Source organism: Plasmodium relictum, assembly GCF_900005765.1.
Source record: "Plasmodium relictum strain SGS1 genome assembly, chromosome: 13".
Lineage (NCBI taxonomy): Eukaryota > Apicomplexa > Aconoidasida > Haemosporida > Plasmodiidae > Plasmodium > Plasmodium relictum.
This window is the reverse complement of record NC_041691.1, coordinates 1010626-1028645: the sequence shown is the minus strand read 5'-3', so window position 1 is coordinate 1028645 and position 18020 is coordinate 1010626. Positions and strand designations below refer to the sequence as shown.

General features: G+C 19.8%; 5 protein-coding genes across 5 annotated transcripts; all 5 read right to left on the bottom strand.

The window, feature by feature from the left end:
- Window positions 1–1120: 1120 nt before the first annotated feature.
- On the bottom strand, window positions 1121–2941 carry PRELSG_1324900 (dynein-associated protein, putative; the record flags this gene model as incomplete). Its single annotated transcript, XM_028678786.1, has 1 exon — window positions 1121–2941. The coding sequence occupies one exon, from the start codon at window positions 2939–2941 to the stop codon at window positions 1121–1123; it is 1821 nt and encodes a 606-aa protein (XP_028535897.1).
- A 603-nt stretch (window positions 2942–3544) lies between these two features.
- On the bottom strand, window positions 3545–4398 carry PRELSG_1324800 (MORN repeat protein, putative; the record flags this gene model as incomplete). Its single annotated transcript, XM_028678785.1, has 3 exons — window positions 3545–3663; window positions 3966–4184; window positions 4290–4398. 3 exons carry the CDS (start codon window positions 4396–4398, stop codon window positions 3545–3547), a joined length of 447 nt encoding a protein of 148 aa, XP_028535896.1.
- Window positions 4399–5143: 745 nt separating this feature from the next.
- ABCG2 (ABC transporter G family member 2, putative) lies at window positions 5144–7108 on the bottom strand (the record flags this gene model as incomplete). The annotated part of the gene is made up of 1 exon (XM_028678784.1): window positions 5144–7108. The coding sequence occupies one exon, from the start codon at window positions 7106–7108 to the stop codon at window positions 5144–5146; it is 1965 nt and encodes a 654-aa protein (XP_028535895.1).
- A 948-nt stretch (window positions 7109–8056) lies between these two features.
- On the bottom strand, window positions 8057–11800 carry PRELSG_1324600 (conserved Plasmodium protein, unknown function; the record flags this gene model as incomplete). Its single annotated transcript, XM_028678783.1, has 1 exon — window positions 8057–11800. The coding sequence occupies one exon, from the start codon at window positions 11798–11800 to the stop codon at window positions 8057–8059; it is 3744 nt and encodes a 1247-aa protein (XP_028535894.1).
- A 723-nt stretch (window positions 11801–12523) lies between these two features.
- Window positions 12524–15916, bottom strand: PEPC (phosphoenolpyruvate carboxylase, putative; the record flags this gene model as incomplete). The annotated part of the gene is made up of 1 exon (XM_028678782.1): window positions 12524–15916. One exon carries the CDS (start codon window positions 15914–15916, stop codon window positions 12524–12526), a length of 3393 nt encoding a protein of 1130 aa, XP_028535893.1.
- Between the last annotated feature and the right edge of the window lie 2104 nt (window positions 15917–18020).

Here is an 18020-nt window from a genome sequence, read left to right as displayed (position 1 = left end):
TTTTTTTTTAAATTTCTAATTAAAAAAAAAGTAAAAAATATATATATTTCTTATATAAAAAAGAAAGAAAACAAAAGTTACAAAAATTTCATAATTCAAGTGAATATAAGTTATTTCTTATAAAGAAATATCTATTATAAGAACTATATATAATTTTATATACCTATTCAGAGTCCAATAAACTTGTTTTTTCTGTTATGAAAACTATGATCAGCAAAAATACCTTTTTAAAATAAAATGATTAATGTATTAAGATTTTTTTTTTTTTTAATCAACAAATTTTAAGTAACTTCATGTAGATATATAAATTTTATTTTTTTCAATGAACATTTTTAATTTTTTAATAATTTTTTTTTTTTTTTAATTTGTATATAAAAGAAAAACTGAAATTTTTTTAAGAAATAATTTGAGAAAAAATTATTTTTTTAAATTTTTTGAATATTAGGAATAAATATTACCTATTTATATTTTGCAAATGAAAATATAAAATTATCATAGGTTTCTCTTTTTATATTTATTCTAAAACTTAAATATATTGCTTCTTTTATTTTTTATACCTTTATATATTACTACTGCAAATTTTGTTATAAAGATGCATTTTTTTTTTTTCTTTTTTTAATCTATATTATACACGTGTGAAAAAGGTTTTTTAAACAATTTTAAGATAATTTAACTGGAAAATATTTTCGTATGTATCTCATCTTTTGATTAATTCAGATATATCGTAAGTCTAAAATTTTTTTTTTTTTCCAAATGTTGTTTCTTTAAAAAAAAGGAAAAGAAATTAGAAATATATAAAGAAATATGTATAAAGATAAATTCACTGAAATATATGAATATTCATATTTTAAAAAAGAAAAAAATAAATAATTTTTTAATTTATTTTCAATTGTAATAAGCCTAAGGAATAAAAAAGGCAAAGGATTACATCAAATAATATCCTAGTAAAAGTTGTATAATTTCTTAAAAAAAAAGTAAAAGATAGAAATATTTTTATTAAAGTACTTCTTTGTTATGCATATGACTTATTTATTATTGATTTTTTTTTGTCCTCTTAAATAATTTTACCCAATTATATATACTTTTATTTTTTATTTTTTTAAACATATGGAATTATTTTCTAAATTAATGATTCATACTCCTTCTCTGTCTCTTTTATAACATCTTCCGTTATCTGTATATCTTGAACATTTAAATAATCTTTTTTTTTTCTAATACAATTAAGTTGCTTTCTAATATATTCCAAGTTTTTTTCTCTTTTTGACTCCCTTTCAAATAGCTCATCTAAAGAATTTTTTTCTTCACTAGAATTTTTACAAAAACTTTCTCCTAATTTTAAGATATGAATATCACCTTTCTCATTCCCTACAGATATAAATTTATTATTTGCATGTGCATCTATTTCAGTAACAGAACAATTGCATATTTTATGCTTAATAATAGGCTCATTAAAATTATAAAGTAAATTCCAGAAATCTAAATATCCATCTTTTCTTATTAACATGAAAAATGAAGAATCATATATCCATAGTCCTTTGTTAATAATACATTCATTATAATAATTAGAAATAATAGGAAACTTTATGTCTTCCGACCATATATTGAAACCCCATTTATCTGTTGATAAAAAGTACTTTAAATTGATAGGTATCCTTTTTATGCTTGTGATACCTGACAAATGTTTTTCATTTGAGACCCCATATTTTTGAAGAAGTTCTAAATTTTTTGATTGTCTTTTTGATAAAGATAGTATATATCCTTCATCTGTCCCTACTAGTATTTTGGATGGCCCTGCTTCTAAATTCCATTCTAAACAATTTGCACTATAATTTAAATTACTTGAATTAATTGAATTATTAATTAAACTATTTATATTAGTTGTATTATTTACATTATTTATATTATGTAAATTACTTGTGTTAAGTAAATTATTCGTATTATCTGTGTTATTTAAGGTATTACATAACTTTAAATTCTCTGTTTCGTTCACAGTTTCTAGCTCGCAGAAATCTGTCGGATCTTTAGTTAAATAAAAAGATTCAATATGATTAGAAAAATTACGAATATCCCATATCAAACATAAACCATCATTGGAAATAGATAAACAGTGATTATTTGTTTTAGTTTGCATCCATATCACATCATTAACAATATTTTTGTGACTTACATTTATTAAAGAAGATTCACATGAAGTATTTTTTTTTCTCAAATCCCATAAATTAATGGTTCCATCATAAGATCCAGCTAATAACAAATCAGAATTTTTATGATTAAAACGCAAACATTTTATAAATGTCTTTGAGTATAATGTTTGATAGGGATTGTTGATTTGATTCAAATCATATAATAAACAGTTCTTAGGAGAATTATTAAGAATTTTCTGATAATCATTTGCACAATAAGATATTGCTAATTTGTAAGTGTTGTCAGTAGACCATTTAATCGATGTAATAAATCTTTGGTACTTTCTCATTTTATCTTTTATTATTAATATAGACTTAATTTTAAAATCTTCTTCATTTTGTAAATCATTTTTAAAATACTCTTCATATATATTGATACTATTATTTTTATTTATTATTTTTGTTGTTTCATTCATCAATATTTTTAAGCTATTAATTAAGTTTATATCCTTGTCTAATCTCTTTATATATTTCAATTTGTTTTGATGCTCACTAATGTCTACATCTTTTGTCCATCCACCTTCGTTGTGATAAAAAAATTTATTCTCTAATTTTAAACTTTCAATATTTACATATTGTTCACTAAATTTTTTTATGTTGTCATCATTATAATAAATATTTTCCTTGTAAATAAATTTATTTTTTAACTCATTATTAGGTTCTATTCTTCCTATAATTTGACTTTTGGACTTTTTAAAATCACATTTCTTTCCGACATCGCCTTTTTTTTTTGTATAACAGTAATAATAATCTATCATTTTGTTCAAAGTGTATTATAAGAAAATTAAAAAAACGTATTATTTAAAAATTTTTAAAAAATAAAGTTATTTTATGACATTTAAGTATAGCCAAAAGTAAAAAAACAAAAGATTAATAATAATGTAAAAAATATACTACAGTTCTATAATTAAGATAAAAAAAATTGACAAAAATAACAAAAAAGTGTATGAATATTAAAACTAAAAAATGTGCATGTAGACGAAATATATATTAACTAAAATTCAATATATAAAAATACATTTTTAATAAAAAATAAGTACAAATATATACTTAGTGAAATTTTAAAAATTTAATGGAACATAATGAAATTATCAAGAAAAATTTAATAATGAAATTAGTAGCATCACGTATTCCTATTTTTATGGGAATACAATTTTTTATTTTATTATTTTGTTTTTTTTTTAAATGAACTAAGAAAAAAGTACAATATATTATTTACATTAAAAAAAATAAAAATAAATATATATATTGAAATTGAACAATGAATAATTAGAATAATATTTCTACTGAAAATATATATTTTAGATTGAATATTCTCTATTAATTAATATAACTTTTTGGATTAATATAATTTTTTCCTTTTAGTATTTTGCACAATGGTTTCTTATCCAATTTTTTTCTCTTTCATTCACTTTTCTAATTTCTTTGTTATTATTAAAATCATACACAATTTTTTCTTCAATATTGCAGTATCCATCCCCTTAAAAAAAGACCATTATACAAAAAGATAAAAAAAAAAAAGAAATGCATTATACTTTTAGTAAAAAATAAAATTCATAAAAAAATATTCAACACAAATAGCCAAAAATAAAATAAAATAAAAATAATATATGTGTATAGCCGAAAGAGAAAAAATAAAAAAAATAAATGTAAATAAAAATACATTAAATAGCCAAAAAGTGAAAAAAAAAAAATATACACACAAGAACATGGAGTATAAAAAAAAGGAAAATAAATAAATTCATATAAGATTTAAAAAAAAAATACCCTGAATTTCATTACCTATATCATAAATTTTATCCAAGTAAACATTTTTTTTTTCTTCTTTGTAAATAACTTCATTGCTGTTAATTTGTTCATTATAAAAATAAGGGTTATCAATTAAATATTTCCAATTATTTTCATACTTTAAACCATCACTGAAATAATATTGACCACTAATAATTTTCCCATTTTTCCAAATTCCTTTAAATTTACCTTTTTCCTTAAAACTTAAAATACCTAAAAATAAAATATGCTTGTAATACCTGATACATATTTTTTTCTTTAAACTTTAGTAATAGTAATGTTAATTTTTTTTTCTTTTTTTTTTAATATTCTATATACCATGTCCATGAAATTTTTCATTTCTAAAATCTCCTATATATATGTTCCCATTAGGATAGACATATTTTCCTTTTGTTTTTTCTTCGTTTAAATATGTTATTAGTGACATCGAAGAATAAAATAAGATTTATGAAAAATTAATTGATAAAAAAAACTTGAATTCTAAAAAATGTTTAAGTATTATTCAGGAATATTTTATTTTATACATATAAAAATAAGAAAAATAAATTTTATAACAGGTTTTAAAAAATGTGCTTTTCATTTCATTTGATAATAATTAATTTTTTTTTTTTTTTTTTAAGAATAATTTTTTTGTATTATTATGTATTCATATAATGCACTTCTATCTTGTAAGAAGCATTAACATATTTTTCAGTGTAATTAATTTGCATTTCCATATTTCCATATTAAAAAGTGATGATAAAATAAAATTATATTCATTTAATTAAAATAGTTAATCTTTTTTTTCTTTTTGATTATATAAAATAAATTTTACTTGTATATGCATAATTATATATTTTCTAAGATAAAATATTCCTATTGATGAAATTTTAGTTAAAAAAAAATTAAGTACATATTAAGCATAATTTCTGAATTCATTTAAAACAAAGTTATATTTATCTATATATACTAATATTTAATAATAAATCCATGAAAGAAAAAAAAGCTAATTTTTTAAAAGTAGAAAAAAATTATATGTTTTCTACACTTTTATATAAATTATAAATTAAAAGATACATGTTAAGGATATATAGAATATTTTCACATGAAAATGTAAAAACATACATAATATTTTTTCTTAAAATTAAAAATTTTCTTATTTTTTAGTTGAATGGCATATAAATATACATGTACTATTTCATTTTTAATGATTGAGACCATCTTAAAGAAATATAAGTTGATAATTTAATAACAACATAGAAGCAAATTAAAATAAAAATAGATATTGGGATTTGTAAAGTCGCAAATCTCTTCTCTATGATAACATCCCCTGGAAATGACCCAAAATCTCTGCACGTAGGAGATATATTGTCAGATGCACACTTAATAAGTGTATTATCAAATTTTATTTTTGCAAGTACTGAAGCGGAATAAGTTTGATAAGATAACCACTGTAAATATCTGAATGGTACTTCCAATTTAGATATTTCAACATAAAAACCGTTAGTTAAAGTCATAGTTAAGAGGACAACAGATAGAAAACTAACAGCTTTACTTAAGTTGTCAAATAATGTGGATATAAAATATCCTAAAGAGCTACTTATCAAAGCATTTAATAAAGTTATAAAAGCATAACTAACATATACACCAAACTTTAATGTCCCATATAAAATTAGGTGGGTTATTAAAATCCAAAAGGCAATAATAATAAAAAAATAAATAAATTCAGCTAATAATTTAGAAAAAAAGTAATTACTTACTTGATATGTTTTCATATTTCTTTCTCTTGCTATTACTTCTCTTTCTGAAGGAAAAGAATATAAAGATAAATAAGCTGGATAAAAAGTCCAGTAAGAAAGAATAAAAAAAATAGCACCAATTGTGTCTATAATTTCTTCTTCTTTATCTTCTTTAAATGTTTTTAACCATAGAAAACCAAATAATGTTAAAATAACAACCAAATCAATCATTTTAATTATTGTAATTTCATCGGTTATTATCTTTTTTAATCCTCTTATTAATAAAAAAAAATTCTGTCTCAAATATGGAGTCTTTTTTTCTTGTAGAGAAATTAATTTTTCAACTGCTTTTAGTTTTATTGAATCCTGTTCCCTTGCCTGAATTTCTTGCATTGATAAAACTTCAGATTTATTTATTCCAATAGTATTTTTATTCTCTGTGAATTTATCCATTGCTCCTGCTTTTTCATATGCTGTATCATAATCATCATGAATAATAGTATTATCAATGGCATCAATATTCATATAATAGCCTACTTCACTATCGAAATGAAGATATTTATTGTAATTATCTATTAAAATTGCTTCATAATTATCGTTAGTTAACACATCCATTAAATAATCAGCTACATTCCACCCATATGGGCAAATAAAACCAATCTTTTTTAAATATTTATTTAGCTGAGTAGTTTTTCCATGATATATGATATAACCATTAGTAATAGCTATAAGTCTATCAAATTTTCCAAAAACTTGACTGCTAGGTTGGTGTAAAGATGATAAGATTGTAGTATCCGATATTTTAGCTATTCTTTGAATGCATTCTACTAATGATAAAGCAGATGAAGAATCTAAGCCACTTGTTGGCTCATCCATTAATAATAGACGAGGATTAGATAATATTTCATTTGCAATAGATAATCTTTTTCTTTGACCACCACTTATTCCTCTTATAAAAGCATCTCCTACTATAGTATCTTTAACATGAGTTAAACTCATAATATCTAAAACTGAATGAACTAATTCATCTAATTTTGCTTTATCTCTTATATCTAACTTTAATTTTGCTGTAAATTCAATCGTCTCATAAACAGTTAACCTCGACAAAAAATAATCATCTTGTAATACATATCCCATATGATTTTTTATATGTTTAGTTCTAGTTGTATCATTTATTAAAAAATTACCTTGAACCCCATCAGTTACTTTCATTGATAATATATTTAATAAAGTTGTTTTACCACTACCGCTAGGTCCCATTATAACAGTGATCGTTTTAGGCAATAATAATCCTTTTACTCCATGTAAAATTTCCAATCTTCCATGATCAACTGTATATTTAACATCTGAAAACTCATATTTTATTTTATCATATGATGTAAGAGAACTTTTTTTTGATATCCATTTTCTTAAATCCATCTTTTATAAATTACGTAAAACAGAAAAAAAAAATAAATAAAAATAAGATAAAAAAAAAATATATATATTATTAACTTTATTCTTTTATTTATTTTTTTTTTTTTTTCTTCATTCAAATAAAATAAGTTTGATGTATCTTTATTTTAAATTTTGTTATTCACTATTTTTATTCTATTACTCAAGCGTAAGTACTTTTTTTTTCCTCAACTTATATTAAGCTGTTTTATAAATACATATACATGTATATAAATATTTACTTTTATGCCTACAGTACTTTTCCTTTTTTTTCCTACTATCTATTTTAAAAAAAAATATTTTATAGTATCTACTACTATTCCAACTTAATAGAATATATAAAAAAATCAATAATGCTTAATTCTTTTGGTGTCTTATGATTTATTATATCTTTGAAAAAAAAAAAAAATGACCACACATATGCCTGCAGAAAATTTGCTTAAATTTTGTCAGGAATTAAATAAAAAAGTTCAGTTTTTTTTTTTTTTTTTTGAACTCACAATATATGTGTGAAAAATGAACTGCTTTAAAAAAAATTATTTTTTCAATTTTAAAAATAATAAAAATTAGATTTTTAATATACTATATATAAGAAAAGTATGAAACGAAAGAACATCACTACAGTACTATAGAAAAATAGACATCCTTTTTTTCAAATATTTTATTTTGCATATATACATAATTGTATCCAATAATTTCATAATAGGAGAATATAATAAATTTTAATAGTAGTAGAAATAATAAAAAAAATTCTTAAATTGAATAAGTTAAAGTATAAAAAAAGAATTAACATGCAAAATTAACATGAGAAAATTAGTGAACAAACAATTTCATTATGTTAAATGTTCTTATCTTTTTGATATGAAAATAAAGCATATTCTATAAGATTTAATATACAAAATTTTTACAATTTTAATATATTTTGCTTTTATTTCAATTTTTGTCTGTCCTAGAATTTGTACTATCTAAAAAAACATCATAATATTTATTTTGATTCAAAATTTTAACAAAAAAGGGATTAAATAAATTATTATTCTTATCATATTTTTTATAAGAATGAAAAAATAGAATTTTTTCCTTAAAAAATATGAAAATATTAAGAAAGAAATCCCCTTTTTTTTTACCCTTATAAATTTTTCTAACTACGCCTTTATTTTGTAGTATTTCATAACAAAATATTTTGCGTATATTAAAAGAAAATCTTTTTTTTTTATTCACGTTAATATTTTTAATAAATGTAGCAATATCACTTATATATGCAAATATATTCTCTAAAAAATACATAGTATCTTCAATAAACTTATTTTTAATGATGTCGTTCTTATATATATTTACAAAATATATGTTATATGACTTATTTAGTTTCTCGTAATCATTAGTAAAAATATTGGCGGAATAAGAAATATGTCCATTTATAAAAAAAATTAAGTAATTAAGTGTCATTTTATAAGAAAGTAATTTATTTTTCTTAAATATTTTATCGAATGATTGTTTCTCATATAAAACTAAGTTATGTATTACTTTATCATTTATTTTAATTAATTTCGTAAAATCCATTTTCTTTTTTAATATTTCATTGGAGATATTAAAAATACGTAAATTTTTATTAATTTTTATTTTTTTATTTATAAAAAGTAACAATTTATCTATTTTTTGATAATCAATAAAATTTAGCCCTTCATTTCTTTTTCTATTATTATTAATATTAATTTCATTGTTATCATTCATTTTATATATATACTCCATAATAGTTTTTATTTCAATCTGTAGTTGATTTACTATTTTTAACAGTTTTAACTTGTGTAAATTAACGTTTAAATAAAAAACATTTTCGTCTTTTTTAATTTTTTCTTTTGTTTTTTCAATCAAATAAGACAAATATTTGCAAACTGTTTTCTTCATATTTTTCAATTTGAAAAAATTGTAAAGATTCTCATCTTTTATACCTAAATTTTTATTTCCGTTTTTTTTTTCAAATTTTTCATTTATCTCTATTTTCAGTTCTACTTTCTCTATCATCTTATTTATATTATTTTTATTAAAATTTACTTCGTTATGATGAAGACTATTTTTGTCTAATAATTCCATCCTTTTTTCTTTTTTCTTTACTAAATATTTTTCAATACATATTATTTTCGAGATAAATATAAGTTTTTTTTTTTCTTTCTCTTTTTTTTTAAACGAATTACATGCCTTTCTACTTTTACTACTGTTATTTTCATAGTTTAATAATATACTTTCATTATTCAAAAAATATATATAAATTTTTTCTTTCTCTTTTTTTATTTTTTTAATAAATGTACCAAAATTACCATAAATCGTTTCTCTCGTACAAGAAAATTTATTTTGCATTTTATTTTTTTTTAAGGAAAAACGAAAAAATTTTCTCAATAAGTATAAATAAAAATATAACAACAGTTTCTGCATTTTTAATAAGAAAAAAAAAGTTTCCTCATTAAAAAAAACTTTCTTTAACAACTTTTTTTTTTTTTTTTTTAACTTTAATAGATTATTGTATTTATCTTTCAATGATTTTTTAATACTTAACATATTACTACATTGAATAAAATTTCTATAGAATAAGAATATACATTTTTTGCTTTCCATATAAAATATATAAAGATATGGAAACTTATTAATAATAAAATGAAAATGTTTTAATATATATATTTTATCAAAGATATTGAACTTTTCAAATTTATTAAAAAAGTGTGTAAAATATATACAAATATTTTTAGTTAATTTTAATATTTTATCTTTGATCGATACAATTTTAAAAACGCAAATTAAATTAAAAATTTCTTTGTTCCTATGATTTAATCTATTACAATTGTTGTTGTATAAAATAATATCATTGTTGCTATTACTTTTAATGCAATAATTATTGTTTCCTATATTATTAACAAAATTTTCATCCTTATTAATTATTTTCTTATATTCTTTTTTTTCTAAAAAATAAATATACATATGTTCCTTTTTAGATAAAATAACATTTCGAAACTTCCAATTCCACTTTAGTAATTCTTCAGCAGTCACACACAATTTTTCAAACTTCTTTTGAATGAAATTTAAAATAACATTTTTATTTAATGGATTAATTTTAACAAAAAGCTTTTTAATTTTAAGAAATAATTTATTATTTATATGATAATTTTCCTGTACTAAAAAAAAATTATCCAGAATACTATGAAATGTATATATATATTTTTTTTTTTCTCTTTTTTCATTTCTATGTCTATTAAAAGAATTATAATTTAAATAACCTTTTAAAGTTCTATTAGAAATATATTTTTTCAATTTTTTTATCAACTTTTTTTTTAAATACATCTCACGAATTAGAAGAAATAACTCATTCATAAATTCTAATATCAAATGGATATTTATTTCATTCTTTATATTGGTATTTATTTTTAAAAAAATATAATTTTTGTTATTAAAATATAATAAAATAGGAGATATAAAAATAAAAAAACATTTATTAATATTATTAAAAGTTAAAAAAAACTCTTTTTCTTTTTTCAGGACATTGCTATATATATATATTTTATTATTTTTTTCTAAAGAAAGAGTAATTTTTTTCAAACTTCTCTTTATATTTATTAGAGAATTGTTCACTTTTTTAGTTGAGTTACATTTGTTACAAAAAATATATAAAAAATAACTAAATTTTCTTTTTTCTTTAATGAAATGAAGAGTTTTTAATTTTATATCCTTTATAGTGTCATATTCTACTTTATTTTTACTATGATTTACATTTCTTCCACTTTCAAAAGTAAATTCATAGTTGTTAAATTTATGATAATCACTTGCATTAGTTAAATTAATAATTTTATCACAACCTCTATTATCATTACGGTTATAATTATAAATTTTTTTATATAAGTTTTTATCATTTAAAAATTTATATAAAATTTTTTGAAGTGTATGAAAAAAAGAAAAATGTAATATTTTATTATAACTTACATAATAATTAATTAATAAAAGATAATGATCAACAATTTTTTTAGTAGATATATTTCTTTCACTTATTTTTTTATTAACAGATGTTCTATTTTTTAAAGAATATTTATTTTCTATATTGTATTTTTTATTACTATTATTAGTATTAGTAGTAGGTGTATCTTTAATAATTTCATTAAAGAAATTATTTTTGCGTAAGTATTTACTCAAATGTTTATCCGTTATGTTTAACTTAGAAGAGTTGTTTAAATATTTACTAAAAGTTTTGTTTTTATTATAATTTGATTCATACAAAAATAGAATAATTGAAGATGTACTATTACAATTAAATAATTCATTATTAACATAATGATTAATTTTACAAAAGATATAAAAATTTTTATCGCAATTTATAAAATGAAACGATGCTTCAATATTCGTATCTGTGAAATTTACAATTATATTTCTATCTTTTTTAATTTGGATGATTTTGTTTGTATAACAAAGCAAATTATCACCATTTATAAATTTTTTCATACATTTTTTATGAAAATATAACTGATATAGTATTTTATTTACATATTTTAATTCAATTAAATTATATAAAAGTCCCTTTTTTTTTTCTTTTTTTTTTTTTTTAACTCTGAATACATTTTGAATAATTTTGTAACCTCGTAATTTTCTCAACTCTCCACACAATTTTTCATTAAATAATTTTTGGTCTTCTTTAATATTCATTATTTAAAAAGTATCATTTTTGATAAAATAGTCAAAAAAAATTTTTTAAAATATCTTATAAATTTTTTTGTACACTTCTTACTCTTTTACAATAGAAAATTTTAAAATAATTTCTTTTAAATTTGCAATGTATTATATAAAATAAAAAATGGAATTGTATATATTTTTAAAAGTAAAAAAAAAATGGAAAAAATATCATTTCATTATTTTTTTTTTTTTAAATATTTTTTCACATTAGCGTTTTTCCTCAAAATAACTTTTTCATAATACTTTTATATATTTGCATAAATGAATTTTTAATAAACAGAATATGTATATATTTTTTATTGTTAAAAAGTAAAAAGAAAAAAATAATTACAAGCATAATTCATTCTATCCAATTCATTGTTCAATTTTTTAAAAAGTTAATTAAAATAATACGGTAATATTAGTTTTTAAATACTATTATATATAAATAATAAATTAAAAGTAAATTATATAGAAAAAAAAGAAAAAAAAAATATACATTTATAATGGAATATTGTAATTTAAAATTTTTTTAATACATCATAATATAATAAACCTAATGTATATTATATTTCGTATATACATAAATATATATATATATATATCAACGATAAATATTATGTGAAATAAATAAAGGCGAAAAAATATAAAAATTGAAATTATACGAGAAATATATAATAAATGAGAAATTTTACATTTAAATTTAAATATGATAAATTATCCTGTATTCTGCATACCAGCTGCAATTGCCTTTATAGATACTATTAAGGCATCATTTAATGAAGTATAATCAATGTAAGTTTTTATATTATCATCATCTGAAGATTCATTTCCTTTTGATAAACTTTGATATTTAGAGTCTGTGCCTTTAATATCTTCATAAAAAATTTCACTTTCAGCTTCACTTGGGAAGCATGCGGATGAATCAGATTCTAATAATGCATGAAATTTGGGATTTTTTTTTAATTTATTTTTTTTTTTATTTAAATAAGATTTAATACATATATAACTATCTCGTTTATTAATTTTTTTTAAATCAGCATTTTCTCCACTGGTGTACATTTTAGGAGAATTTGTAGTGTATTTTTTTTTAATATTCTTAATTGAGGTATCATTTATTCGATCGTGATTTTTATCTAATTCTTCAACTTTTTTTTTTAATAGTTCAATGGTGTCAGAACGAGGTGATTCTAACACATGAAATCTTTTGTGGTTATTTTTAGTATCACAATTAAAATTATTATTATTATTATTATTATTGTTCTCTTTTTCTCTTAATCTTTTAAGAGCTTGAATTTGTATTAAATTGCAAACTGCAACCCACTTGGTCCTACTTTCAATAGATCTTTTTGTCAATTGATCATTATCACAAAATGTTTTTTCATTAGTAACAAGAAATGTTAATTCCATAGATTTTTTTAATTTTTCTCTTAAGATTATACCTATATATTTTAATTCCTCTGGTACTAAAATATCATATTCTTCTGCTATTTGTAAGCTAGCTTTAGCCATAACCATACTAATTAAATTAAAAAAGCTAGTACAAAAAGGCCAATTTTTATACATATCTTGTAAAATATGCAACTTTTTATTATTTATAAGATAATCTAAAACTACTTCAATACCTAACCAGACCGATAAGTGCATTCTATTTTGTGTCCAAGAAAAAACCCAAGGAATTGCCCTCAAGGATTCTACATTTCCATCCTTTCTTTTAGATGGTCTCGATCCTAAATTTAATTTTCCAATTTCAATTTGAGGGGTAGCATATCTAAAATATTTAACAAAATCTGAATTTTCATAAACAACTTTTTTGTACTCTTTTGTGGTTAATTCACTTACTTCATCCATTAATTCTCTCCATTCTTTCTTAATTGTAACTGTATTTTGTAATAAAGAACATTTCAAAACTGCACTTATATAAGTTTCAATAGATCTTAACATCATACCTTTTAAGCAAAAATCTTGTGTTATTATTTCTCCTTGTATTGTTACTCTCAAATAATTTTTTATAGTATCTATAGGCTGAGATAAAATTGCTAAATGTTGTGGTCCTCCTCCTCTACTTACACTTCCACCTCTTCCATGAAAAAAATGAATTTCAACTGAATACTCCTTTCCTAATGCTACTAATTTTTCTTGTGCTTTAAATAATTCCCATGCAGATGCTAATCTTCCTCCATCTTTACCAGAATCTGAGTAACCAATCATGATCTCTTGCTTATTGCTAAAATTAATTCTTAAATGATTACGATACCATGGATTTTTTATCAAATTTTCTAAAATGGTAGATGAATTTTTCAAGGATTGAATAGTCTCTAATAATGGAACTACTCTTTGTGTTCTTCTTTGGGAACTTTTTTTAAACTCCTTTTGAAATACCTCTACCAGCAAAATGTCAGAAGCATTACTACACATAGATACTATGTATGCACCTAATGCGTCCTCTTCTATTTGTGAGCATACATCAAATGTTTTTATAACATTCAGAAAATCACTTGAAATATCATCTTCCTGTTCAATATTATTTGGTATTAAAGGCCTATTAGAATTTAATATTTGTGTTAAAAAATTTATTTTCTCTTCTTCATTTAAAAGAGAATATTTTTTCATATTTAATTTTTCACATATATAATCCATTGCTAATACATGTTTATCAGATTCTTGCCTTATATCTAACTTCAATAAATGCAAACCAAATATCTTAACATTTCTTATAACATCTTTTAAATAGCCCTCTGCTATTAATGAATTACCAGAATGCACCAAACTTTTATAACATTCTAATAATATTTCTTCAAATTCTTCAGTATTATGAAACATCAATTTCTCAAAATCTTGATCTACTATTTGATGTGCTATTAAAGATCTATAAACTTGAACTGCGCTTTTTAATTTTGCCCTTACTATTAATAATGCTCTTCTATATATTTCTTTTTTATTAGGCTTGGAGAAAGGAGAAAACCACTGAAATTTTTGCACCAAATATTTATTATCTTTATCAAAAATGTAATCAGATACTTCATCTTCTAAAAGTTTCACATATGTTTTAAATTTCTCTGTGCAATGATGCAATGTTAAATCTCTTATTAATATTTCAATCATAGGAATAAATAGCTCGCATCCTCTTATTTTATTCATATAACATACATATCTTGTTGTTTCCGGCAAAACAAAAGGATTTCCATCTCTATCCCCACCTGCCCATGAAGAAAATAAGCAAATTTTTGAACTTAATTTAACAGGAGGCAAGTTATATTCAGAAAAAACATTATCAATATATCTTATAATATTAGGTATTCTATAAAAAATACAATCCTCAACAATATCAACTAATGTAATAGCTTCATCAATAGGTGTTGGCTTAATTCTTCTAATTACATCTGTTTTCCATGAAGCTAATAAATTAGTTTTTAAATTATCATACAATAACTTCTTTTTATATAACTCCTTATCAGTATTATCTAATTTTAACAATAACTCTCCTAATTGTATATAATTTTTTAAAAGAGAAGTTCTAATTGCTTGTGTTGGATGCGTGGTTAACACAAATTCAATAGTTTGATTACACAACTGTTCATATATATCATTTACACTAAATCCATTATTAATTAATATATTAAATGTACCTTTTAATGTTTCATTTACTGAACCATATATTTTATCATTTGGTACAAAGGATTTTTCAAAAGCTTTTCTTCTTCTACCTCTATGAGCCCATTCTGCAAAATTAGAAAGAATGCACATATGCCCAAAAGCATTTACTATAGTCCCTAAATATTCGTCTTTTAAATTATATATGCAATTTTTTAATGATTCAAAATTTTCGTTAGTTGGATTTTCGCTATATGTTTCTGATAAATCATGAATTTTGCATAATATTTCAAATAAATTATTAGGTAGATTATTTTTTAGCATATCAAATAATAAAAAGTCTAATACTTTTATATCGTCTTTTAAAGGTTTTATAAAATCTATAGTACTCTTTTTTTCAACCAATTTCCCTTCCATTAAAAATTTTAATTTTTCATCATCTTTTGTTTCATCAATATTTTTACTCTTATTTTCTTCTTCTGAACCTCCATTTATAACATTTTTATGGTCATTCATTTTTATAATATTAATTTAGAAAAAATCAAAAAAAAAAAAATTATATTATTTATCTGTATATATATATAAATCTTTGTCAAATTATAACGCTATTTTTATATTTAAAATTAGACAAATTTTAAATATTAGCATACAAAGATTATATATATGTTTTTATAGATTTAGACTCTTAATTTATAACAACGTAAACAAAAAAAGTAGAATAACTTATAAAAAAAAATTATTACACATAAAATCATATATTTAATTAAAACTAATATATACTAAAAAAGTTAGCATTCCCATAAATAAATCAGAATAAAAAAGATAAATGTAAACTTAAAAGAAATAAAAAAAATAAAATGTATATGCAACGGGTATAATTTACATTTAAAGAAATAAAGAAAAAAAATTAAAATAAAATTGTGCATAAATAAACAGATTTATACACATGTGTATAATATATAACAACAAAATAAAAAAATAAAAAATAATTTTAATTGTTATACTATAAAACTTTATATTAAAGAAAAAAACTGTTAAAGAAAAAAATAAAAGTGTAATTTTTTTTAAAAAAAAATTAATACTTAAAATTATGATAAATTCTGTTGAAAAAAAAAAAAAAAAAAAAAATACGAATATCTGTAAACGTAAACATAAAAAATTAATAATTTAAATAAAATATTAGTTCAAAATAAAACGTATGATTTTTTTTTTAAAGGGTTCTATATATATTTTCAAAAATATGGAATTAATTTATAAAAATAGAATTTAAAAAATTAATAATAAATAAAAAGAAATATAATAAAAAATTTGATATTAATCATATGTAAATAAAAACAAGTATTAAACTCTAAAATAAGTTAAATTGAACAATTCCGTACCCATATAAATTTTTTTTTTCTTTTAATTACAAAATAAAGCAATATTATTTCATTTAAATTATTTTATACTTTTTTTTTTTCCCTTAACACATCTTTAAATACATGCGTTTTTAATATAAGGAAGAAAATAAAAAACACAGAAAGTTTTAAAATTTTATATTTCATATAAAAAAATAGAATAAAAAAAATAGAATAATACATAATGATAAGGTGTTCTTTTATGTTAAAATGAAGATTTTTTTTTAATTTTTATATTATAAAAGTATTCAGTAACACTTCATTTCTTATTAATAATTGTACTTAATAATAAATCAAAACTTAAAATTTTGATTAATGGTATTTAAATTTATAAAATTATTAGCATCACCTCTATAATAATAAAAAATAAACGAACATCATTAACTACAAATAATGGGTATATCTTTGAAAATTTTTAAATTAAAACGATATAAAAAGAACGCAAAAATTCTTAAAAATCTTATTTTAATATTTACTAATAATTTTTTTTTTTATTTTATTTTAAGGATAATGTAGTACTTTTTATTATATAATCTATATTCTAAGTTGTTTAAGTATTAAAGTATAAAATTAATTTTTTACAAAGCTAGATAAATTTTAAAAGGAGAAAATAAATATAAATTAAATAAAATGAGAAAAACTATAACTAAAATAATAAAAAAAAACATATTTTATTAGTTAAATTTTAATGTTCTTGCTGCGTCATCATTTTTGTTATATTAAAATATTAGCTTAATAAGTATTTATCTTTAATTTATAGTATTATTAAATGAATTATAAATATGAAAATAAAGACTTTCAAAAAAAATTTAAATTCAACTTCTAAATTTAATTGTATATTCCTATAGCATTTATATTAATATACTTAATAATTTATAAAAATGTGTATTCAAAAGATATGTACTTATAAATTTTTTGTTAATATACACATGTGTGCATGAAAAAATATACATATTCATCAGGAATATTTAATTTTCTATCATGCTTCATGGAGTATAAAAAGTAATCTCTTAGAATTAAATAAAAGAAGAATTAAAAAAAAAAAAAATTGTTAATAGAAAAAATTAAGCAATTATTTATTCACAAAATGTCTTCGCATATTCAGATAATATCAAAAATATTGATATTCTAATTTTTTTTTTTTTTTGAAAAATATGTACATTGTGAAAAGATCAGACATTTTCTTATATATATTATTTAAAAAAAATTAAATTTTTTAAATG